The sequence below is a fragment of the Mesoplodon densirostris genome, chromosome 3 (assembly GCF_025265405.1).
Source record: "Mesoplodon densirostris isolate mMesDen1 chromosome 3, mMesDen1 primary haplotype, whole genome shotgun sequence".
Lineage (NCBI taxonomy): Eukaryota > Metazoa > Chordata > Mammalia > Artiodactyla > Ziphiidae > Mesoplodon > Mesoplodon densirostris.
The window spans coordinates 128,636,710-128,655,183 of NC_082663.1; the positions used below are offsets into that span (position 1 = coordinate 128,636,710).

Below are 18,474 nucleotides of genomic sequence, written 5' to 3' on the forward strand. Positions count from 1 at the left end.
TAAGTGAACTAATGGATAAAATAGCCCTTTATTAAGTTTAGAACAGATTCTTTTCTTTTTCTTTTTTTTTTTTTTTGCGGTACGCGGGCCTCTCACTGCTGTGGTCTCTCCTGTTGCGGAGCACAGGCTCCGGACGCGCAGGCTCAGCGGCCATGGCTCACGGGCCCAGCTGCCCCACGGCATGTGGGATCCTCCCGGACCGGGGCACGAACCCGTATCCCCTGCAATGGCAGGCAGACTCTCAACCACTGCACCACCAGGGAAGCCCAGAACAGATTCTTTTAAGTGACCTATTTCTAATTGTCTCATTTGGAGGGTGGTAACATGGAAAAGTTATCATTGTGATGGGTTTCTATTTTAGTGTTAATTTTTTACATCGTTTCCCCCACCCTGATTTCAGAAATAACACAGGCTGTCTCTCTAAAATGTCAAGCATCCCCTAGCATGTAAGGTCCATAAGGGTAAAGGCTGTTTAGTTCAATGTATCCCAGTTCTTGACACGTAAACAGTGGACTTCAACTAGTGTTTATTGAATGAATGAAATAATCAAATAGATAATGAAGGTGAAAGCCCTCTCATATTTCACCCTCTAGAAATTGGGATTTTTCTCTGTAGGCATTGAATAAACAAATATAGATTGTTACTTATTTTATTTTTTGTTTTTGTTTTTGGCTGCACCAGATGGCTTGTGGGATCTTAGTTCCCTGACCAGGGATCGAACCTGGGTCCACAGCACTGTCGGGGTTAAGACAGCCCAAGTCTTAACTGCTGGACTGCCAGGGAATTCCCTGTTACTTATTTTAGCAAAAATAAGAGCATACTCTATTTTTCTACAGTTAGCTTTTCCCACTTGATTGTGCATCCAGGACATCTATCTCTATATATATCCTATATATGTTCATGCACATATATAGATGTCCTGCATCCTTTTAAACAGTGGGATAGCTTAGTTCATAGGGGCTGGAGTTCAGAATATATCTCAAGGTAATGGTGGTAGGTGCCAAGCATGTCAGAGCTGGAAAGAAGTCCAACTTCCCACACTTATATGACAGATGGGGAAAATGAGAGAAGAAAAATTATAGTTGGCAGCAGACCTAGGATAATACAGTTCAGCTTTCCTTTCATGCTGAGCACTTCGTCTCTCTCTCTCTTCTTGTAGAGTAATGAAAATACCTAATTATAAAATTTCAAAGTCCTTGCAAACATTCCACTGGGACAGTCTTCCCAAGAGTGATGGAACCCCAGTGATGTGACCGTTCTGGACTACTGTCCAAAGCCTACAAAAAAAAGTCACTCTACTGAACTCCTAAGCGACCCCCCATGGTGCCTTTGTTCCTTCCAGCTGCCGCAGGGAGATCTGGATGTCCTGTTCTCAAATATTGATGATATCATCAAGGTGAACAGCAAATTGCTTCATGATCTGCAGGAGACAGCCGCCAGGGAAGAGGAACAAGTGCAGCTGATCGGTAAGCAAAACACCAGGCAGTTAGCAGCCTGAGATTCCTGAGGAATTGGTCTCGGCATGTGATCATTGCTGTATTTTGTCCAGCATTCCAGGGAAATGCAGCTCAGTGAGAGGCTGTTTTGGGGATCCCTGAAATATAGCATGTCAGAGCTGGCAGGACTCTCAAATAATATCCAGTCCAACCCTGTCACTACAGATGAAGAGACTGAGGCCTAGAGACAGGGAGGACATCCTAATGGACACAAAATTGGTTAGTGGAGTGGCTGAGACTTTCTTCTGGGATTCTTTCACATTCATTCATTCAACAGTTACTTACTGAGCCCCTGCAGTGTGCCAGTCACTGTGCTGTGTGCTGGGGTCACAGCATCAACCAGAGGGTCCAATCTTCTGTTCTCATGGGTTAACAAGTTAGCGAGAGAGACAGATGACACACAGATAAACAGGAGAATTTTAAGTAGTAATTTGTAATTTAAAGAATGACAATTTTAGTAACGTTTGAGAAAAGAGAAGGTCTCCTGAGGAGAGGACACTTGAACTGAGAGCTGTTAGGGAGGAGCCAGCTATGAGAAGATCTGGCGGGAGAGTAGAGAGAAGAGCTCTGCAAAGGCCCTGAGGCAGGGATGAGCCTGGGATTTTTGAAGGACAGGCAGAAAGAAGCCTGGTGTAGCTCTAGGGGAATGAGTGAGGGGAGAGTATTAGGAGATAAGATAGCAGAGGCAGAGAAGGACCAGATCCTGCAGGGCATTCTAGGTCTTGGTAAGTAGTGTGGATTTTATTCTACATGTGATGAGAAGTCACTGGACAGTTTTCTTTTCTTTTTTTTTTTTTTTGCGGTACGCGGGCCTCTCACTGTTGTGGCCTCTCCCGTTGCGGAGCACAGGCTCCGGACGCACAGGCTCAGTGGCCATGGCTCACGGGCCCAGCCGCTCCGCGGCATGTGGGATCTTCCCAGACCGGGGCACGAACCCGTGTCCCCTGCATCGGCAGGCGGACTCTCAACCACTGTGCCACCAGGGAAGCCCCGTTGGACAGTTTTGAGCAGGGAAGTGATATCAGATTTGTTTTTCAAAGATCCCCTTGGTAGCTGTGGACAATGGATTGTTAGAGGGTAGCAAGAGTGGAAGTAGCGAGACCAGCTGGTGGCTTTACCTCCACCTAGGTGAGAGATGAAGGTAGACTCCTGATTGTGAAATGGTTAGGATGACCAGACGTAAAGAAGGAGGGACAAGTGGGTATAAACCTCATCCCTGTCTTCTGCAGTCTCTTCTCATCTGCTTGACAAAATTTCTGTGGTCAAGGGTTTTCAAATGGAGTCAGGGGACAAGGGTGAATGGTGTTAGGCAGAAAACAGGGTGAGGTGGGGGCATCCACCCAAGTGACGCTGGCCTTTACACCCCCAATCTTCTACCTTTTCTTAGACATGAATGATGATGGTGGGGATTTAAAATAACAAATATACACGTTTTGAAAAAGCCAACTTTCTGAGTGTTCACTAAATGACCAGCACTCTTCTGATGTACACGTATTAACTCATTTAATCCTCACAAGAGCCCTGAATGGTAGTTGCTATCATCTCATTTCCCAGTTGAAGAAACTGAGACACAGAGAGAGGAAGTAACCTGCTTAAGGTCATCCAGCTAGTGTCAGAGCCAGGAGGATGTGCATTGCGGCAGGTGGCCTCTGGAGCCAGTGCTCTCAACTACTGCACTGAACAGCTTCCATGCAGTAGAGAGTGGGATTGAAGCCTGTGTATAGTGTGTTTACTATTCTCCTGAAATTATGATTCTTCATTAAAACAGCAATGTGAGGAATATTTAAATGCAAAATTAAGGAACAAGATTTTTTTTTAAGTATCTAGGTAGATATTCTTACCTTTTATCATTTTATCCTTATTTCTGTTAATAATTACCACTTATTTGAGTGGAAATTGTTATAACCTCAGGTTGAAGACAATCCAAGGTTCTGGGGACTCTGAGTTTAGAATCTTCTGTTGCTATGGGTTCTAGGGTCCACTAATTCCTTGTTAAGGGTCCTCACTTATCCATCTCTGCCTTCCTGCTTGACCTGCAAAGAGTCAAGGTGCTGCTTTGTTTTCTGAGCGTACTTGGTAACATCTCCATTCCCTGCCTTCACTACTTCCCTGGTGGAGTTGCCACATAAAATACAGGATGCCCAATTATATTTGAATTTTACATAAGCAATGAATAATGTTTTAGTATAAGTATATCCCACGGGACATTTGGGACATACTTATACTAAAATATTCTTCATTATTTATCTGAAATTCAAATTTAACCGAGCATCTTGTATCCCCCCCTCCCTAATTTGGCAAACCTATTCCCTGGCCTTTACTGAGTCTACAGAAAATAGCCTCCTCATCCTCTGCCCCTTGTGGTTAGCCAAAAAGAGGCGCAAAGAATCCACATAGCTTTTCTTCTCCTAGGTTCAACTTTGTGCCTAATCAAGGCTGAGCTGGCTCCTACCAGTTCTCTCTATTCCCCTCTCAGCCCCCAGGCCCTGCTATGCAAGGAAGGCCCTTTTCCCAATTCCATAGCCATGGCATTTTAAATTTATTTATTTATTTATTTGGCTGCGTTGGGTCTTCATTGCTGCATGCGGGCTTTCTCTAGTTGCAGTGAGCGGGGGCTACTCTTCGTTGCGGTCCGTGGGCTTATTGCTGTGGCTTCTCTTGTTGTAGAGCATGGGCTCTAGGCATGCAGGCTTCAGTAGTTGTGGCACATGGGCTCAGTAGTTGTGGCTCACGGGCTCTAGAGCACAGGCTCAGTAGTTGTGGGGCACAGGCTTTGTTGCTCCGTGGCATGTGGGATCTTCCCGAACTGGGGCTCGAACCTGTGTCCCCTGCATTGGCAGGTGGATTCTTAACCACTGTGCCACCATGGAAGTCCCAGCCCCAGCATTTTAAAAGATTTTTGGACCTTGGGCGTGAACCTCCCAAGTGAGTCAGATTCCATGTTCTTACAAATGATTACAAACACGACGCAGATGTTCACAGGAGTTCCCACACAGGGTCCTGTCACGGGAAGGCATCATGCTGTAGTCCAGTGTTGTCTAAAAGAAATGTAGTGTGAGCCAAATTTAAAGTTTTTGAGTAGCTACATTAAAAAAACTAAAGCAGGTAAAATAAATTTTAATGATATATCTCGTTTAACCCAATGTATCCAAAATAATATTTCAACATGTAATCAATATAAAACTTATTCATGATACATTTTACTTTTTTTTTGGTACGGTCTTTGCAATCTGGTGCCTTTTACACTGACAGCACATCTCAGTTGGGATTCTCCATATTTCAGGTGCCCAGTAGCCATCTGTGGCCGTGGCTTGCAGGTGGAGTGGTTTAGAGCAGGGGCTTTGGAGTCTGACTTACAAGGTTCTGCCACCCACAGCTCCTTCATGTCTCTGAACTTCAGTTTCATGCCTTCTGCATGAAAATAGTACCCGTTTCTGTGCCAACCATAACTGTGGGTACCTAACATGTAGTAGCCCTTTTTATTCTCATGACACTGTTACTTGTTGATTATTATGAGGAAAACCTGAGACTCAGAGAGGTTAATTAACTTTCCTAAGGTCACACAGCTTGACCAGGCTGAGTCATGATCTGAACAGCTTTTTCAGACTACAGCCCCAGCTCTTGGCCTTCCTGCCTCCCTTTCTCCTTTCTCCCAGCTAGAGGTAGAGTACCGTTTTGATACTGGGAGTAACTCTTTGCTGCTGTGACTTCTTTCCAATCTGTGACTAAGAAGGACAAGAGGAGAGGAAATAAGTCTTTGGTGCCCCAAGCATTCCTGCCTGTTGGACAGCTCTGCTCTCTGCTCTAGGGGAGTTTGCCTTCCTCCAACCTTCAGTTACTGAAGTGCCTCTGCCTCTGGCCATGTACTGGTATGGTAAGTTTTCTTTGGCATTAGTTGCATTCCTGCAGAATCACCCTAGTAATGAAGAATGTGGGAACTGCCCTAGGTTTCAGGGCTACACCCAAGCTATCTCTTAGTGGGATCATCTCTGCAGCTGGCTGATCTCCCTATCATACACATTCTCCCTAGCTGCAATTTCGGGTAATCTTTCCTCGTCATGTTCTCCCTTGTTCTGGGGGCTTCTCCTGAGGGAGTTCTCTCTGAGGATTGGCTTGACCAGCACTGGCGAGAGGGTTTGGTTCCTGGGGTGGGAGTCTTGCTGTGGGAGTCTTTGCTGAGAGCTGGACGGCACTGGTCTAGGTACCATCTGATGTGTCTCAAGGCGGGGCCTGTTGTATTTCACGGGTACTATTAGCTATTCCTATTTCCATTTTGACTTCTGGTTTAGTCTCAGCATAGTATAGCTCTAATAGACTTTATTTTTTAGAGCACTTTTAGATTTACAGAAAAATTAAGTAGAGGGAATTCCCAGTGATTAGGACTCTGCGCTTCCATTGCAGGGGCACAGGTTTGATCCCTGGTCGGGGAGCTAGGATCCCATAAGGCGCATAGCACGGTCAAAAAACAAAACAAAACAAAAGCAAAAAAACAAAAAACAAAAAGAAAAAAAGAAAATATAAGCAGGGACTTCCTTGGTGATGCAGTGGATAAGAATCTGCCTGCCAGTGCAGGGGACATGGGTTCGATCCCTAGTCTGGGAAGATCCCACATGCCACAGAGCAACTAAGCCCGTGTGTCACAACTACTGAGCCTGTGTGCCACAACTGCTGAAACCTGTGTGCCTAGAGCCCATGCTCAGCAACAAGAGAAGCCACTGCAATGAGAAGCCTGTGCACCACAATGAAGAGTAGCCCCCACTCGCCACAACTAGAGAAAGCCCACATGCAGCAGTGAAGACCCAATGCAGCCAAAAATAAGTAAAATTAAATCTGTAAAAAAAAGAAAATTAAGTAGAAAGTACAGAAAGCTCCCATGTACCTCCCCCCCCACAGTTCCCCCTATTATTAACACCTTGCATTAGTTGGTACATTTATTATAACTGACAAATGAATATTGATGTATTATTATTGACTAAAGTCCATAGTGTACATTGGGGTTCACTCTGTGTGTTGTTCAGTTCTGTGGGTTTAGAGTAATGTATAATGTACGACGCCACCATTACAGTTTCAGACATAGTTTCCCGTCTCTAAAAATACTCTGTGCTCTGCCTCTTCATCCCTCCCACAACCCCAACCCCTGGAAACCACTGCTCTTTTTACTGTCTCCATAGCTTTGCCTTTTCCAGAATGTCATATTGCTGGAATCATACAGTATGTAGCCTTTTCTGAGTTGGTTCTTTCATCTAGTAATATACATTTAAGGTTTCTCCGTGTCTTTTCCTGGCTTGATATCTCATTTCATTTTTATCACTGAATCATACTCCGTTGTATGGATATAGTGCAGTTTATTTATCCATTCACCTACTGAAGGACAAGTTGGTTGCTTCCAGGCTTTGGCAGTTATGAATATAGCAGTTATAACATTGGCGTGCAGGGGTTTTTTTTTTAATAAATTTATTTATTCATCTATTTATTTTTGGCTGCTTTGGGTCTTCGTTGCGCACGGGCTTTCTCTAGTTGCGGTGAGTGAGAGCTACTCTTCGTTGCGGTGTGCGGGCTTCTTATTGCGGTGGCTTCTCTCGTTGTGGAGCACAGGCCCCCGGAACGTGGGCTTCAGTAGTTGTAGCACATGGGTTCAGTAGTTGTGGCTCTTGGGCTCTAGAGCGCCGGCTCAGTAGTTGTGGTGCACGGGCTTCGTAGCTCCGTGGCAAGTGGGGTCTTCCCAGACCAGGGCTTGAACCCGTGTCCCCTGCACTGGCAGGCGGATTCTTAACCATTGCTCCACCAGGGAAGTCTGTGTGCAGTGTTTTAAAAAGTCTTTTATTTAAAGTTTTTTTTGTTGTAGTAAAATATATATAACATATAAAATTTACCATTTTAACTTTTTTTTTTTTTTTTTTTGCGGTACACGGGCCTCTCACTGTTGTGGCCTGTCCCTTTGCGGAGCACAGGCTCCAGATACGCCGGCTCAGCGGCCATGGCTCACGGGCCCAGCCGCTCCGCGGCATATGGGATCCTCCCGGACCGGGGCACGAACCCGTAACCCCTGCATCGGCAGGCGGACTCTCAACCACTGCGCCACCAGGGAGGCCCCATTTTAACTATTTTTAAGTGTATAGTTTAGTGACAATAAGTACAGTCACATTGTTGTTCCACCATCACCACTGTTCATGTCTAGAACTTTTTCCTCATCCTAAACTGATGACCAGCCCCTGGTGACCACTATTCTACCCTCTGTCTCTCTGAATTTGACTACTCTAGGTACCTCATATAAATGGAATCATATAGTATATGTGTTTTTGTAACTGGTTTATTTCATTTAGCATAATGTCTTCAAGGTTCTTTTTACATTTTTTATCTTGAAATAATTTGAGACTTATAGAAAAGTTACAAAAATAATACAGAGAGCTCCTATATACCCTTCTTCCAGCTTCCCCTAATTTTTACATCTTACATATCCATAGTGCAATTATTAAAATGAGGAAATTAACATCAGTGCAATACTATTAACTCTACAGACCTTATTCAAATTTTGCCAGCTTTTTTTTTTTTCTATGCTGGGTCTTTGTTGTCGTGTGTGGGCTCTTTGTTGTGGCAGACTTCTCTCTAGTTGTGGCACACAGGCTCTGTAGTGTGGCACACGGGCTTAGTTGCCCCGCAACATGTGGGATCGTAGTTCCCTGACCAAGGATTGAACCCGCATCCCCTGCACTGGAAGGTAGATTCTTAACTACTGGACCACCAGGGAAGTCCCACCCATTCATTTCTTTTTTTTTTTTAAATAAATTTTATTTATTTATTTATTTATTTATTTATTTTTGGCTGCATTGGGTCTTCGTTGCTGCATGCAGGCTTTCTCTAGTTGCAGCGAGCGGGGGCGACTCTTCGTTGCGGTGTGTGGGCTTCTCATTGTGGTGGCTTTCTCTTGTTGCGGAGCACGGGCTCTAGGCGCTCGGGCTTCAGTAGTTGTGGCATGTGGGCTCTAGAGCACAGGCTCAGTAGTTGCGGTGCACAGGCTTAGTTGCTTTGTGGCATGTGGAATCTTCCCAGACCAGGGATCTAACCCGTGTCCCCTGCATTGGCAGGCGGATTCTTAACCACTGCGCCACCAGGGAAGTCCCTCACCCATTCATTTTTTTATTCAACTATTTATATAAGTATAAACTCATGAATATTTACTTTATTCCATGAGTCAGAATCCAGTACTATTAATATTCATTTTCTTGCTCAAATTTTACCAGCTTTGGCCATAGGGAACTCTTTCAAGTTGGCACCTGTGTTCTTTCAGTATGTCTCCAACAATTTGTGAGCACTTTCTTACTTTCTGACCCCACAAGATTTTCTAGGCTCATCTTGTATTTTCCCTGCCTCATCCTTGGAATCAGCTTTTTTCCTAGGAGCGCTGGTTCCTACCTTTGGAGAATGGTATTTAGACACCAGGTTCTAAGGTCTAGGTGTGCTCATTGCTCCTGGGGTGTCATTGTTTCTAGGCCCTCTTAGCTGACAGAGTTAGGAAATATATGTATATATACCAACACGTGCATGTACACATATCTACATTTCTTTCTGTATCTATCCATCTGTATTTATATATTTAAAATATTTAAAACCGTGAGTTCCTACTGATAACCTCCAATTCCAGTCCAGCACCTCAGGGTTCTTTCTAGTCTTTCGCCTTTTCTCATTTGTAGCATCTTTCTGTGACAGATAGAAATGGCTGCCATTATCTTCAGTGTATTTACTTATTTGTTCAAAGTTAGTAGACACATAAAATATTTTTTATTATGTTATAATCAGCATTACTAACCTGTGCCTTTGTGAAAAATAGTTACTTACATTAATTTCTTCCTATACCCTTCAGTGTGGTTATGTTATTCATTTGTAATAGAATTAGGTTCATTCCTTATTGTTTGTATTCTATTTCGGGTTCCCCCTCCACATCCTGATTGGTCTTAACTATATATTTATTTTGGGAGTATGTGAAACATTACCATGGTTCCAAGATCTGAGCTATATAGAAAGGTATATTCAGCGAAGCATTGCTTCCCTCTCATCCCTACTACCCTGACCCATTCCCTGTTCTTTCCACCCTGTTCTATCTCCCCTTACAAATAATCAATCTCATAAGTTTCTGATTTTAAAATATAGAACACATCACAAATTTGCATGTCATTCATGTGCAGGGGCCATGCTAATCTGTTCTGTGTTATTCTACCTTTAATGTATGTGCTGCTGAAATTGAGCATGGGAATGATCCTTTTCAAACAGAAACCAGATCATGTCACCCCTGCTCAAAACCCTCCATTTGCTTTCTGCCACCATAAGAATAAAATCCAAACACCTTATTACACCTTACTTACTTTAAGGCCCTACATGATCTGGCTTCAGTTTCCTGTTTATTTTCTCTACTTTGTGCCCTTGCTCATTGTGTTCCAGCCACACCTGCCTTCTTGTGTCACCCACCTGTCAAGTGTTCACTTGCCTTCAGGTCTTTGCATTTGTCCTTCCCTAAGCCTGGTGCTGCTCTTCCCCCAGACATTCCTAGATGTGGGTTCTTTTTTTTTTAATTTTTGCATTTTATTTAATTTATTTTTTATACAGCAGGTTCTTATTATTAGTTATCTATTTTATACATATTAGTGTGTATACATCAATCCCAATCTCCCAATTCATCCCCCCCCGCCACTTTCCCCCCTTGGTGTCCATACATTTGTGCTCTACATCTGTGTCTATTTCTGCAGGGCTGGGTTCTTTTGGTCTCTGATAAACATCCATGTCTTTATGGAGGTCTTTCCTAAGTAGATCTCCTACCACTCTCTAACTCTTTATCTGGCTTTGTTTAGATTTATGGTACTCACCACTCCCTGGCATATGTAATATATTTATTTATGGTCTGTCTTCCCCACTAGAATATCAGCCCCATGAGTCAGGGTCATTGTTTTGTTCACAGAACTTAGAAGAGTGCCTGGCACATAGTCAATAAATAAGCAGTTGGTAAATTTTTGGTGAATGAAGTTTGTGTCAGGTGCTTTACATGCGTTATTTGATTTAATCCTTGCAATGAACATTTGGAGGTGAGCACTATTTTTATTCCAGTCTATAGGTGAAAATATGGAGGGTTAGAGGGGTCAAATACTCGCCCTAGATTACGCTACTGGGAAAGGGTTGGCTGGAGATCTGGCCTTCTCTCTGACTTCAAAGCCCACATTTGTGACTATCCATGCTGTGCTGTAGGGATACTTTATAAAAAGAGCATTTGGAGTTGTACTTGCCACACATAGTAATTGTAAAGATATAATATGGGTGTGTTTTGTAAACTATAAAGCACTTTCCAAATATGAGAATTATCAATATTATTGCTATAATTGTAGCTACCATTTATTAAATATAGGCAGCGCACCAGTCTGAGCTCTACATCATTCTGTTACTTAATCCTACAGCAGCCTTTTGAAAGTGAGATGAAAAAAATAGAAGCTCAGGAAAATGAGGTGACTTGCCCAAGGCAACAACACTGGTTAAGCCTGGCAGTCTCACTCCAGAGCTGGAGTGCTTAGCTGTGTCACTCACCGCCTCTCTGTCCTAAGCAAGAGGACATGCAGGCATGCTTTTGAGAACTCCTTGTTGCTTTTCACTGTCAGGCAACTTATTCCTGGAATTCCAAGAGGAGTTGGAGCAAGTCTATAAAGTGTACTGTGCCAGCTATGAACAGGCCTTGCTGCTGGTGGAGACCTACCGGAAGGAGCCACGGCTGCAAGGGGAGATCCAGGACACCATTGAGGCAGTGCTGTGAGTATAATGACCCTCATGGACCCCAAGGTCAGAGGCTGTTAAAGTCTCACCCCTGCTTGGTGCTGCTCACACTGCTTCAGGAGTGTCCCAGTCAGACTAGGCTAGGCTATGCTGCAGAGACAAACAGCTCCCAACTCTTTCAGTGGCTTCGACCAACAAGGTTTCTACCTTCCTTATGCTCCACTGCAGGTTAACTTGGGGCTCTTCATGTTGAGACTCAAGCTGACAGCAACTACTGTCTGGAATATTGCCAGTAACTTGGCAAAGGAAAAAAGTGCTCTGGGGTTCTAACACTGGTAACTAGATGCTGCTAGTCCAGAAGTGATATTCATTGCTTCTCAAAATTCATGGGCCAGAGCTAATCACATGGCTTCGTCCAGCTACCAGGAGGCCAGGGCCTGCCATCCAGCCATGTGTTCAGAGGTGGAAAATCAGAAACATTTGGTGAACAGCACTCGTGACTACCATAGGGATGAGATGGTGGGAACCATGTGGTGTAAGCAGCAGTGGCAGGAAACAGGTTTGTATCACCTGGGGAGACCTCTCGACAGATGGCTAGAGTCTTGCCCCATGGAAAAGGATCAGAACTGCTCTGGGTGGCCTCACAGCCCAGAGCTGGTACCAGTGAGTGGGAGCTCCAGGTAGAGGTATGTAGAAAAAATATATTTTTAAATTAAAATTTTGAACGGGTAACAGTTGCATGTTTCAAAATCTTTAAAACATCTGAATTTACACAGTAAAAAGACCTTTCCAACCCTGTCCTTTTATCCACCCAATTACTGCTCCTACCCACAAAGTTAAGGTAACCACTTTTAAATTACTTATGGATCTTAGCAGAGTTCCTTTATGCCTATACAAACAAATACAAATATATACTCTTATTTTCCCCATCTTTTTAATGAAAGTTTGTAATTTTTTTTCACTTACATTATATCTTGGAGGTCTTTCCATTTCAATATATACATGTATGATCCTTTGAACGGCTACGTATTCTTCTACTCTGTGGCTGTTCCGCAGTTTATTTAACTGGTCTCTGTTGATGGACATTGGTTTGTTTCTATTCTTTTTTTTTTTTAATTTTATTGAATTTTATTGAACTTACATTTAAAAATTTAAAAACACATGTGACTAATGGCTATAGTTTTTTTATTAGTTTCTTCTCTATAACAAAGTGAATCAGTCATACACACACATCCGCCCCCACATCCCCTCCCCCCTGCGTCCCCCTCCCCCCCACCCCGCCAGGCGGCCACAAAGCACCGAGCCGATCTCCCTGCGCCATGCGGCCGCCCCCCACCATCCATCTACCTTACGTTTGGTAGTGTATATATGTCCATGCCTCTCTTTCGCTTTGTCACAGCTTACGCTTCCCCCTCCCCATATCCTCAAGTCCATTCTCAGTAGGTCTGTGTCTTTATTCCTGTTTTACCCCTAGGTTCTTCATGACATTTTTTTTTTCTTAAATTCCATATATATGTGTTAGCATACGGTATTTGTCTTTCTCTTTCTGACTTACTTCACTCTGTATGACAGACTCTAGGTGTTTCTATTCTTTTCATATTACAGGCAGTGCTACAATGATTATTCACGAACATGTTATTTTACTGAGGTACAAGTATATCTGTAAGTTAAATTTCCAGATGTGGAATTGCTAGGTCAAAGGAAGTATGATGTATTGATAATTTTGGCAATATTGCAAAATTGCCCTCTGTAAAGGTTATACCAATTGATATTCCCATGAGCAGCATATGAGGGTGTTTCTCCACAGCCTTACCAGCAGTGTGTTGTTAAACTTTAGAGTATTTACCACTGATAGGTGAAAAATGGCATCTCAGTAATGTTTCATTGTGCATTTATCTCCAGGAGATGCAAGAGGGAAGAGATATGGGAACATATGTATATGTATAACTGATTCACTTTGTTATAAAGCAGAAACTAACACACCATTGTAAAGCAATTATACTCCAATAAAGATGTTAAAAAAAAAGTTGATCATCCTTTTCTTTAATATTTATTTATTTTTTGGCTGTGTTGGGTCTTAGTTATGGCACGCCGGATCTTTTGTTGCAGTGTATCGGCTCTTCGTTGCAGCACACGGGCTTCTCTCTGGTTGTGGCGGGTGGGCTCCAGAGTGCATGGGCTCTGTAGTTGTGGCACGAGGGCTCCAGAGTACGTGGGCTCTGTAGTTGTGGCACGCAGGCTGTCTCGTTGCGGCACTCGGCCTTTCTAGTTGTGACACATAGGCTCAGTTGCCCCACAGCATGTGGGATCCTAGTTCCCTGACCAGGGATTGAACCCACGTTCCCTGCATTGGAAGCACGGAGTCATAACCACTGGACCGCCAGGGAAGTCCCTTGATATCTTTCTATATATTTAAGAGGTATTTGTATTTCCTTGCCTGTGAATTGTTCTGCTTCTTTTCTGTTTTGAAAAGGCTTATATCTTCCCAAGGACAGGCTCACCAAATGAAGATAGATGAAGGTCATCCTCTGGAAAGCAGAGTAGAGTAGGAGGAACAGAAGTTATTATTGTTATTTCATCTTACTTAGACATTTCCTTTATACCCAAGAGAAAGACAGTGTAGGTTTAGGGCTTTGAAGCTGATATTATCTCATGTGGAGCCTCCTGCTACCTCTCCTCCTCTTCCTTATCTTATCCTTACCCCTCTACTCCCTGAAGCCTCCTTTTGAAGTACCCATGTCCTAACCCTTCCCAGCCTCCAAAAAAACCCACATTCATTTTCTCCTTTGCTTCCTTTGATCCCTTCATGGAACTTACAAACTTAGGCTTTTGCAAGGGTCACTAAATACATTTCTACAGGAGTGAGCAATGAGGAAAGCAAGATGCCAGATGTGGGACAAAAGGGAGTAGTGGAGACTGTGGCAAACCAGAGCCAAGAGACCCTGTATAGAGTGCAGATGCAACCCAGCCTCGGCTGATTGTTGCTGTATTGTGTAGCTTTTGCTATATAACAAACTGACCCAAATATAGTGGTTTAAAGTATAAATCATCCCCAAAATATGTTTAAAGCAAACATTTATTTAGGTCACACTTAGGCATGTTAGTGGTTTAGCTGGGCTCAGTAAATGATTCTTCTTGTCCTGGCTGAACACCCTCATGTGTCTGTGATCAACTGCGGGTCAGCTTTGCTGATGTTGGCTGGGCTCTCTTATGTATCTGGGACATACAAGCAGACTCAGCTCTGCCTTTTGAGATCTCAGCTTGGAATTGGCATGCTGTGCCAGACTCAAGGGGTGGAGTATTCCCCACTTCTTGATGGGAGAAGCTTCAAAGTCATATTCAAAGGGTGTAGATACAGAGAGTGAAATAATTGCAGCCATTTTTTATAAACCATCTCCCTCCGTTGCCATGTAGAAATGTGATTCCACTGTGCCCAGATCCTCTGATCTTTCAAGAGAAACCAGAAACTTTGATGTAAGTCTCCCAAGTGTTAAATATTGGCATCTAGTTCAGACATGTTAGAAACACTATGTGGGGGGCCCTAGTTGGCACAGAGCCTGCTGTTTTGTTTTTTTTTTTCCCTGTACGCGGGCCTCTCACTGCCGCGGCCTCTCCCGTTGTGGAGCACAGGCTCCAGACGCGCAGGCCCAGCGGCCATGGCTCACGGGCCCAGCCACTCCGCGGCATGTGGGATCCTCCCGGACTGGGGCACGAACCCGTGTCCCCTGCATCGGCAGGTGGACTCCCAACCACTGCGCCACCAGGGAAGCCCCAGAGGCTGCTGTTTGTCATGTCTTCTGCACTCAGGTCTTTTTCAGCCAGGCAAGTCCAGGCTTTTCTCATGGGCTTTCACGCCAAGCTGCCTGGCAGCAGATCGGGCTCTGCCCCTTATTCACCTTGGCAGAGCCATTTCGTGTCTCAGAACCTTGTTTCCCTACATGTGGAGTGGGAGTAATAACAACAGCTCATGGGGACATAGACTCACTGCATGCAAGTAACATGCAAAAATTCCCAGCTATTGTGGTTCCCTTGGCTAGGCAAGGATTATGCTTCACTGAGACCACACTGTGGTTCTCAGCTCTGTTGGTCCCAACGCCCCCTTTTTATAACAAACATTAAATAAATTTATTATCCTGAGTTATATTCTGAAAAAAATTTCTCCTGTCTATATACATAACTGAAAAAAATCAATATAATGGCTTAACTATAATTAAAGGAGAAATAAAAAGAAAATAATTTCTAATAAAGTAATATGTATTTCAGTGTGCAAATGCTTGTGTAACACTACACTAGAAAATATTATGAAGCAATCAGATGCTTGTACCTACTTATAATAAATAAGCTTGGATTTAAGCAAAGAAGAGTCAGAAGCCATTGTGTACGAGAAGTACAGAAAAAGAAAAGAGCAGAGAATGTGTGTACCCTGCAATAACAGTGAGCAATGAGGGCTTCCCCGGTGGCGCAGTGGTTGAGAGTCCGCCTGCCGATGCAGAGGACACGGGTTCGTGCCCCAGTCCGGGAAGATCCCACATGCCACGGAGCGGCTGGGCCGGTGAGCCATGGCCACTGAGCCTGTGCGTCCGGAGCCTGTGCTCCACAACGGGAGAGGCCACAACAGTGAGAGGCCCACATACAGAAAAAAAAAACAGTGAGCAATGATAACAAACTTGACTTCCTTGTGTATGATAAGAGAAAGAAGGAAATAACATAACTGAAGTAGGGATAACATTACACACCAGGAGGCAGAGGAAATGAGGAAGGATTGTGTTCCTGCAAATGACCTTGGTCTTATTTATAAAAGGTGTGTCATGGTAATTCCCAGTGTTAAGATATGTGACAGGATGGAGTCCAAGTGTCACAAAAATATCTCAGTTCTTGAAATCGCAGCCCATTGCAAGGCATTCATTCAGTCTCTGAATGTTGAAGAGGGGCACATGAAACGTAGGAAGATTCTCCATAATGCAGGACTGTCCTTGCAGGATAGCCTGCATCCCTGGGTCCCTGCCAACTAAATGCCTGCAGCACACCAGAGCCTACAAGTTTCAAAAATGCCCTCAACGAAATGCTCTGGACTAATGTTCCAGCAGGAATGACATTCTTTCTGTCATCCAAATTTTATTCGGTAGATTTACAGGCAGACAGAAAATAGACTTCCCATGGGAAAGTGTAGACATTGGATGGATGGATGGATGGACAGATAGATAGATAGGTAGGTAGGTAGAAGGAATGAATTTTTGAGGGGCTCCTGCTATACATGCTGCTCTAGAACTTTTGATCCCTTCCCTTTTGAAACAATAATCCTGCCTTTCTTGTGCTGATGATCATGGGACTCTTTCTGGAGTTTGGCCAACTAGAATCACACCAGCCATAAATGGTTCTTTCTCATCCAGGTAGGATAGATGGTACCATCTAATTAGATCTTTGTGATTCTAAAATATATGCCACCTCCCACTTTTTATTTGGATGGGTAAGTGGGTGAGGTGTCTAGTTTATCCTGTCTCTCCCCCCGCCCCCCACTTTGTTTTTGGCCTCACCGTGTGGCATGCGGAACTTCCCTGACCAGGGATCGAACCCTCGCCCCCTGCAGTGGAAGCATAGAGTCTTTGTGCGGCTTGTGGGAATCTCAGTTCCCTGACCAGGGATTGAACCTGGGCCATGGCAGTGAAAGCCCAGAATCCTAACCACTAGGCTACCAGGGAACTCCCAGTTTATCCTGTCTTTTAAGGCAGTGCTTCCCACCTGGGGGCCAAGGGAATCAAGGCTTGCCCTTGCAGCCAGCAGGAAGCTCTGCCTTAGGGACCATTCTAGTGGCATAGCTTTCAGGGGTAGGAGGCTGCTTACAGAGGTGGATCAGTCCAGCACAAAGCACCTGCAGTTCCACAACAGCTGAGGCAGTGTTTGGAAAAGGCAGATGACATGTTTTCCTTTACTGGCATTTTTAATTTGTTTTAAATTTAAAAGTAACATGTGGTTATTGAAAAAAGAAATTTCAAACAATACACAGGTATATAAAGTAAAAAGTCCATTCCCCTTTGGTTTCCCGTTTCCCCATCCCTCCCCCTAGTAAACATTTTCCATCCGAACTCTATTCTGTATATTTACAGACAGACAGACAGGAAATAGACTTTCCATGGGAACATGTAGATGTTGGATGGATGGATAGATAGATAGGATGAGTGAATGAATGAATGAATTTTTAAGGGGCTCCTACTCTACATGCTTTTCTAGAACTTGCTTTTTCACCTAATCATGGCCATGAATAAATATCTTTTCAGGACAATATGAATTACTCTACCATGTTCTTCTTAATGACTGCATAGAGTTCCTTCCCAGGGCAGCTCATAGTCTGTGATCTATTTAACCATTCCCTATTGATGTATATTTGGACTGTTTCCGAAATTTTACTGTCATAAATAGAGTTGCTGAATAACTTCTACCTTTATCCATGCTCACTTGAGTTTATATTTATTTTATTTTATTTTATTTTTGGCTGTGTTGGGTCTTTGTTGCTGTGCGTGGGCTTTCTCTAGTTGCAGTGAGCGGCGGCTGCTCTTCCTTGCGGTGCGCGGGCTACTCAGTGTGGTGGCTTCTCTTGTTGCAGAGCACGGGCTCTAGGTGCACGGACTTCAGTAGTTGTGGCGTGAGGGCTCAGTAGTTGTGGCTCGCAGGCTCTAGAGCACAGGCTCAGCAGTTGTGGCGCACAGGCTTAGTTGCTCCGCGACATGTGGGATCTTCCCAGACCAAGGCTCGAACCCATGTCCCCTGCATTGGCAGGCGGATTCTTAACCACTGTGCCACCAGGGAAGTCCTTGAGTTGATATTTCTGGGTAGATTTCTGTAGTAGGATTGAGGGAATAAAGGGTTTGTACATTTCATAAATTGCCAAACTGCTCTCTAAAAAGATCCCACCAGAGGGCTTCCCTGGTAGCGCAGTGGTTGAGAGTCCGCCTGCCGATGCAGGGGACACGGGTTCGTGCCCCGGTCCAGGAAGATCCCACGTGCCGCGGAGCGGCTGGGCCCGTGAGCCATGGCCGTTGAGCCTGCGCGTCTGGAGCCTGTGCTTCGCAACGGGAGAGGCCACAACAGTGAGAGGCCCGCGTATCGCAAAAAAAAAAAAAAAAGATCCCACCAGAGACTCCCCTGGTAAGGTGACAGTTGTCCCTTTCCCATGGAAAGTTAAGCCCAGAGGACAGAGTTTTGCAAATATCTGGCAACTGTTTCCACCTCT

The 18,474-nt window shown here is 44.2% G+C and overlaps 1 protein-coding gene and 1 non-coding gene across 3 annotated transcripts in view; one reads left to right on the top strand and one right to left on the bottom strand.

Annotated features, from left to right (window-relative positions):
• Nucleotides 1-18,474, top strand: part of ARHGEF37 (Rho guanine nucleotide exchange factor 37) — an 81,393-nt gene that overhangs the window by 18,666 nt on the left and 44,253 nt on the right. For both annotated transcript variants that reach the window (XM_060093618.1, XM_060093617.1), the window contains exons 3-4: nucleotides 1,343-1,466; nucleotides 11,135-11,282. In XM_060093618.1, coding sequence (XP_059949601.1) covers nucleotides 1,343-1,466; nucleotides 11,135-11,282 — 272 coding nt within the window. The remainder of the gene's footprint in view (nucleotides 1-1,342; nucleotides 1,467-11,134; nucleotides 11,283-18,474) is intronic.
• Nucleotides 9,635-9,742, bottom strand: LOC132487259 (U6 spliceosomal RNA). The gene has a single exon (XR_009531554.1). It is a non-coding gene; the product is annotated as a U6 spliceosomal RNA (small nuclear RNA).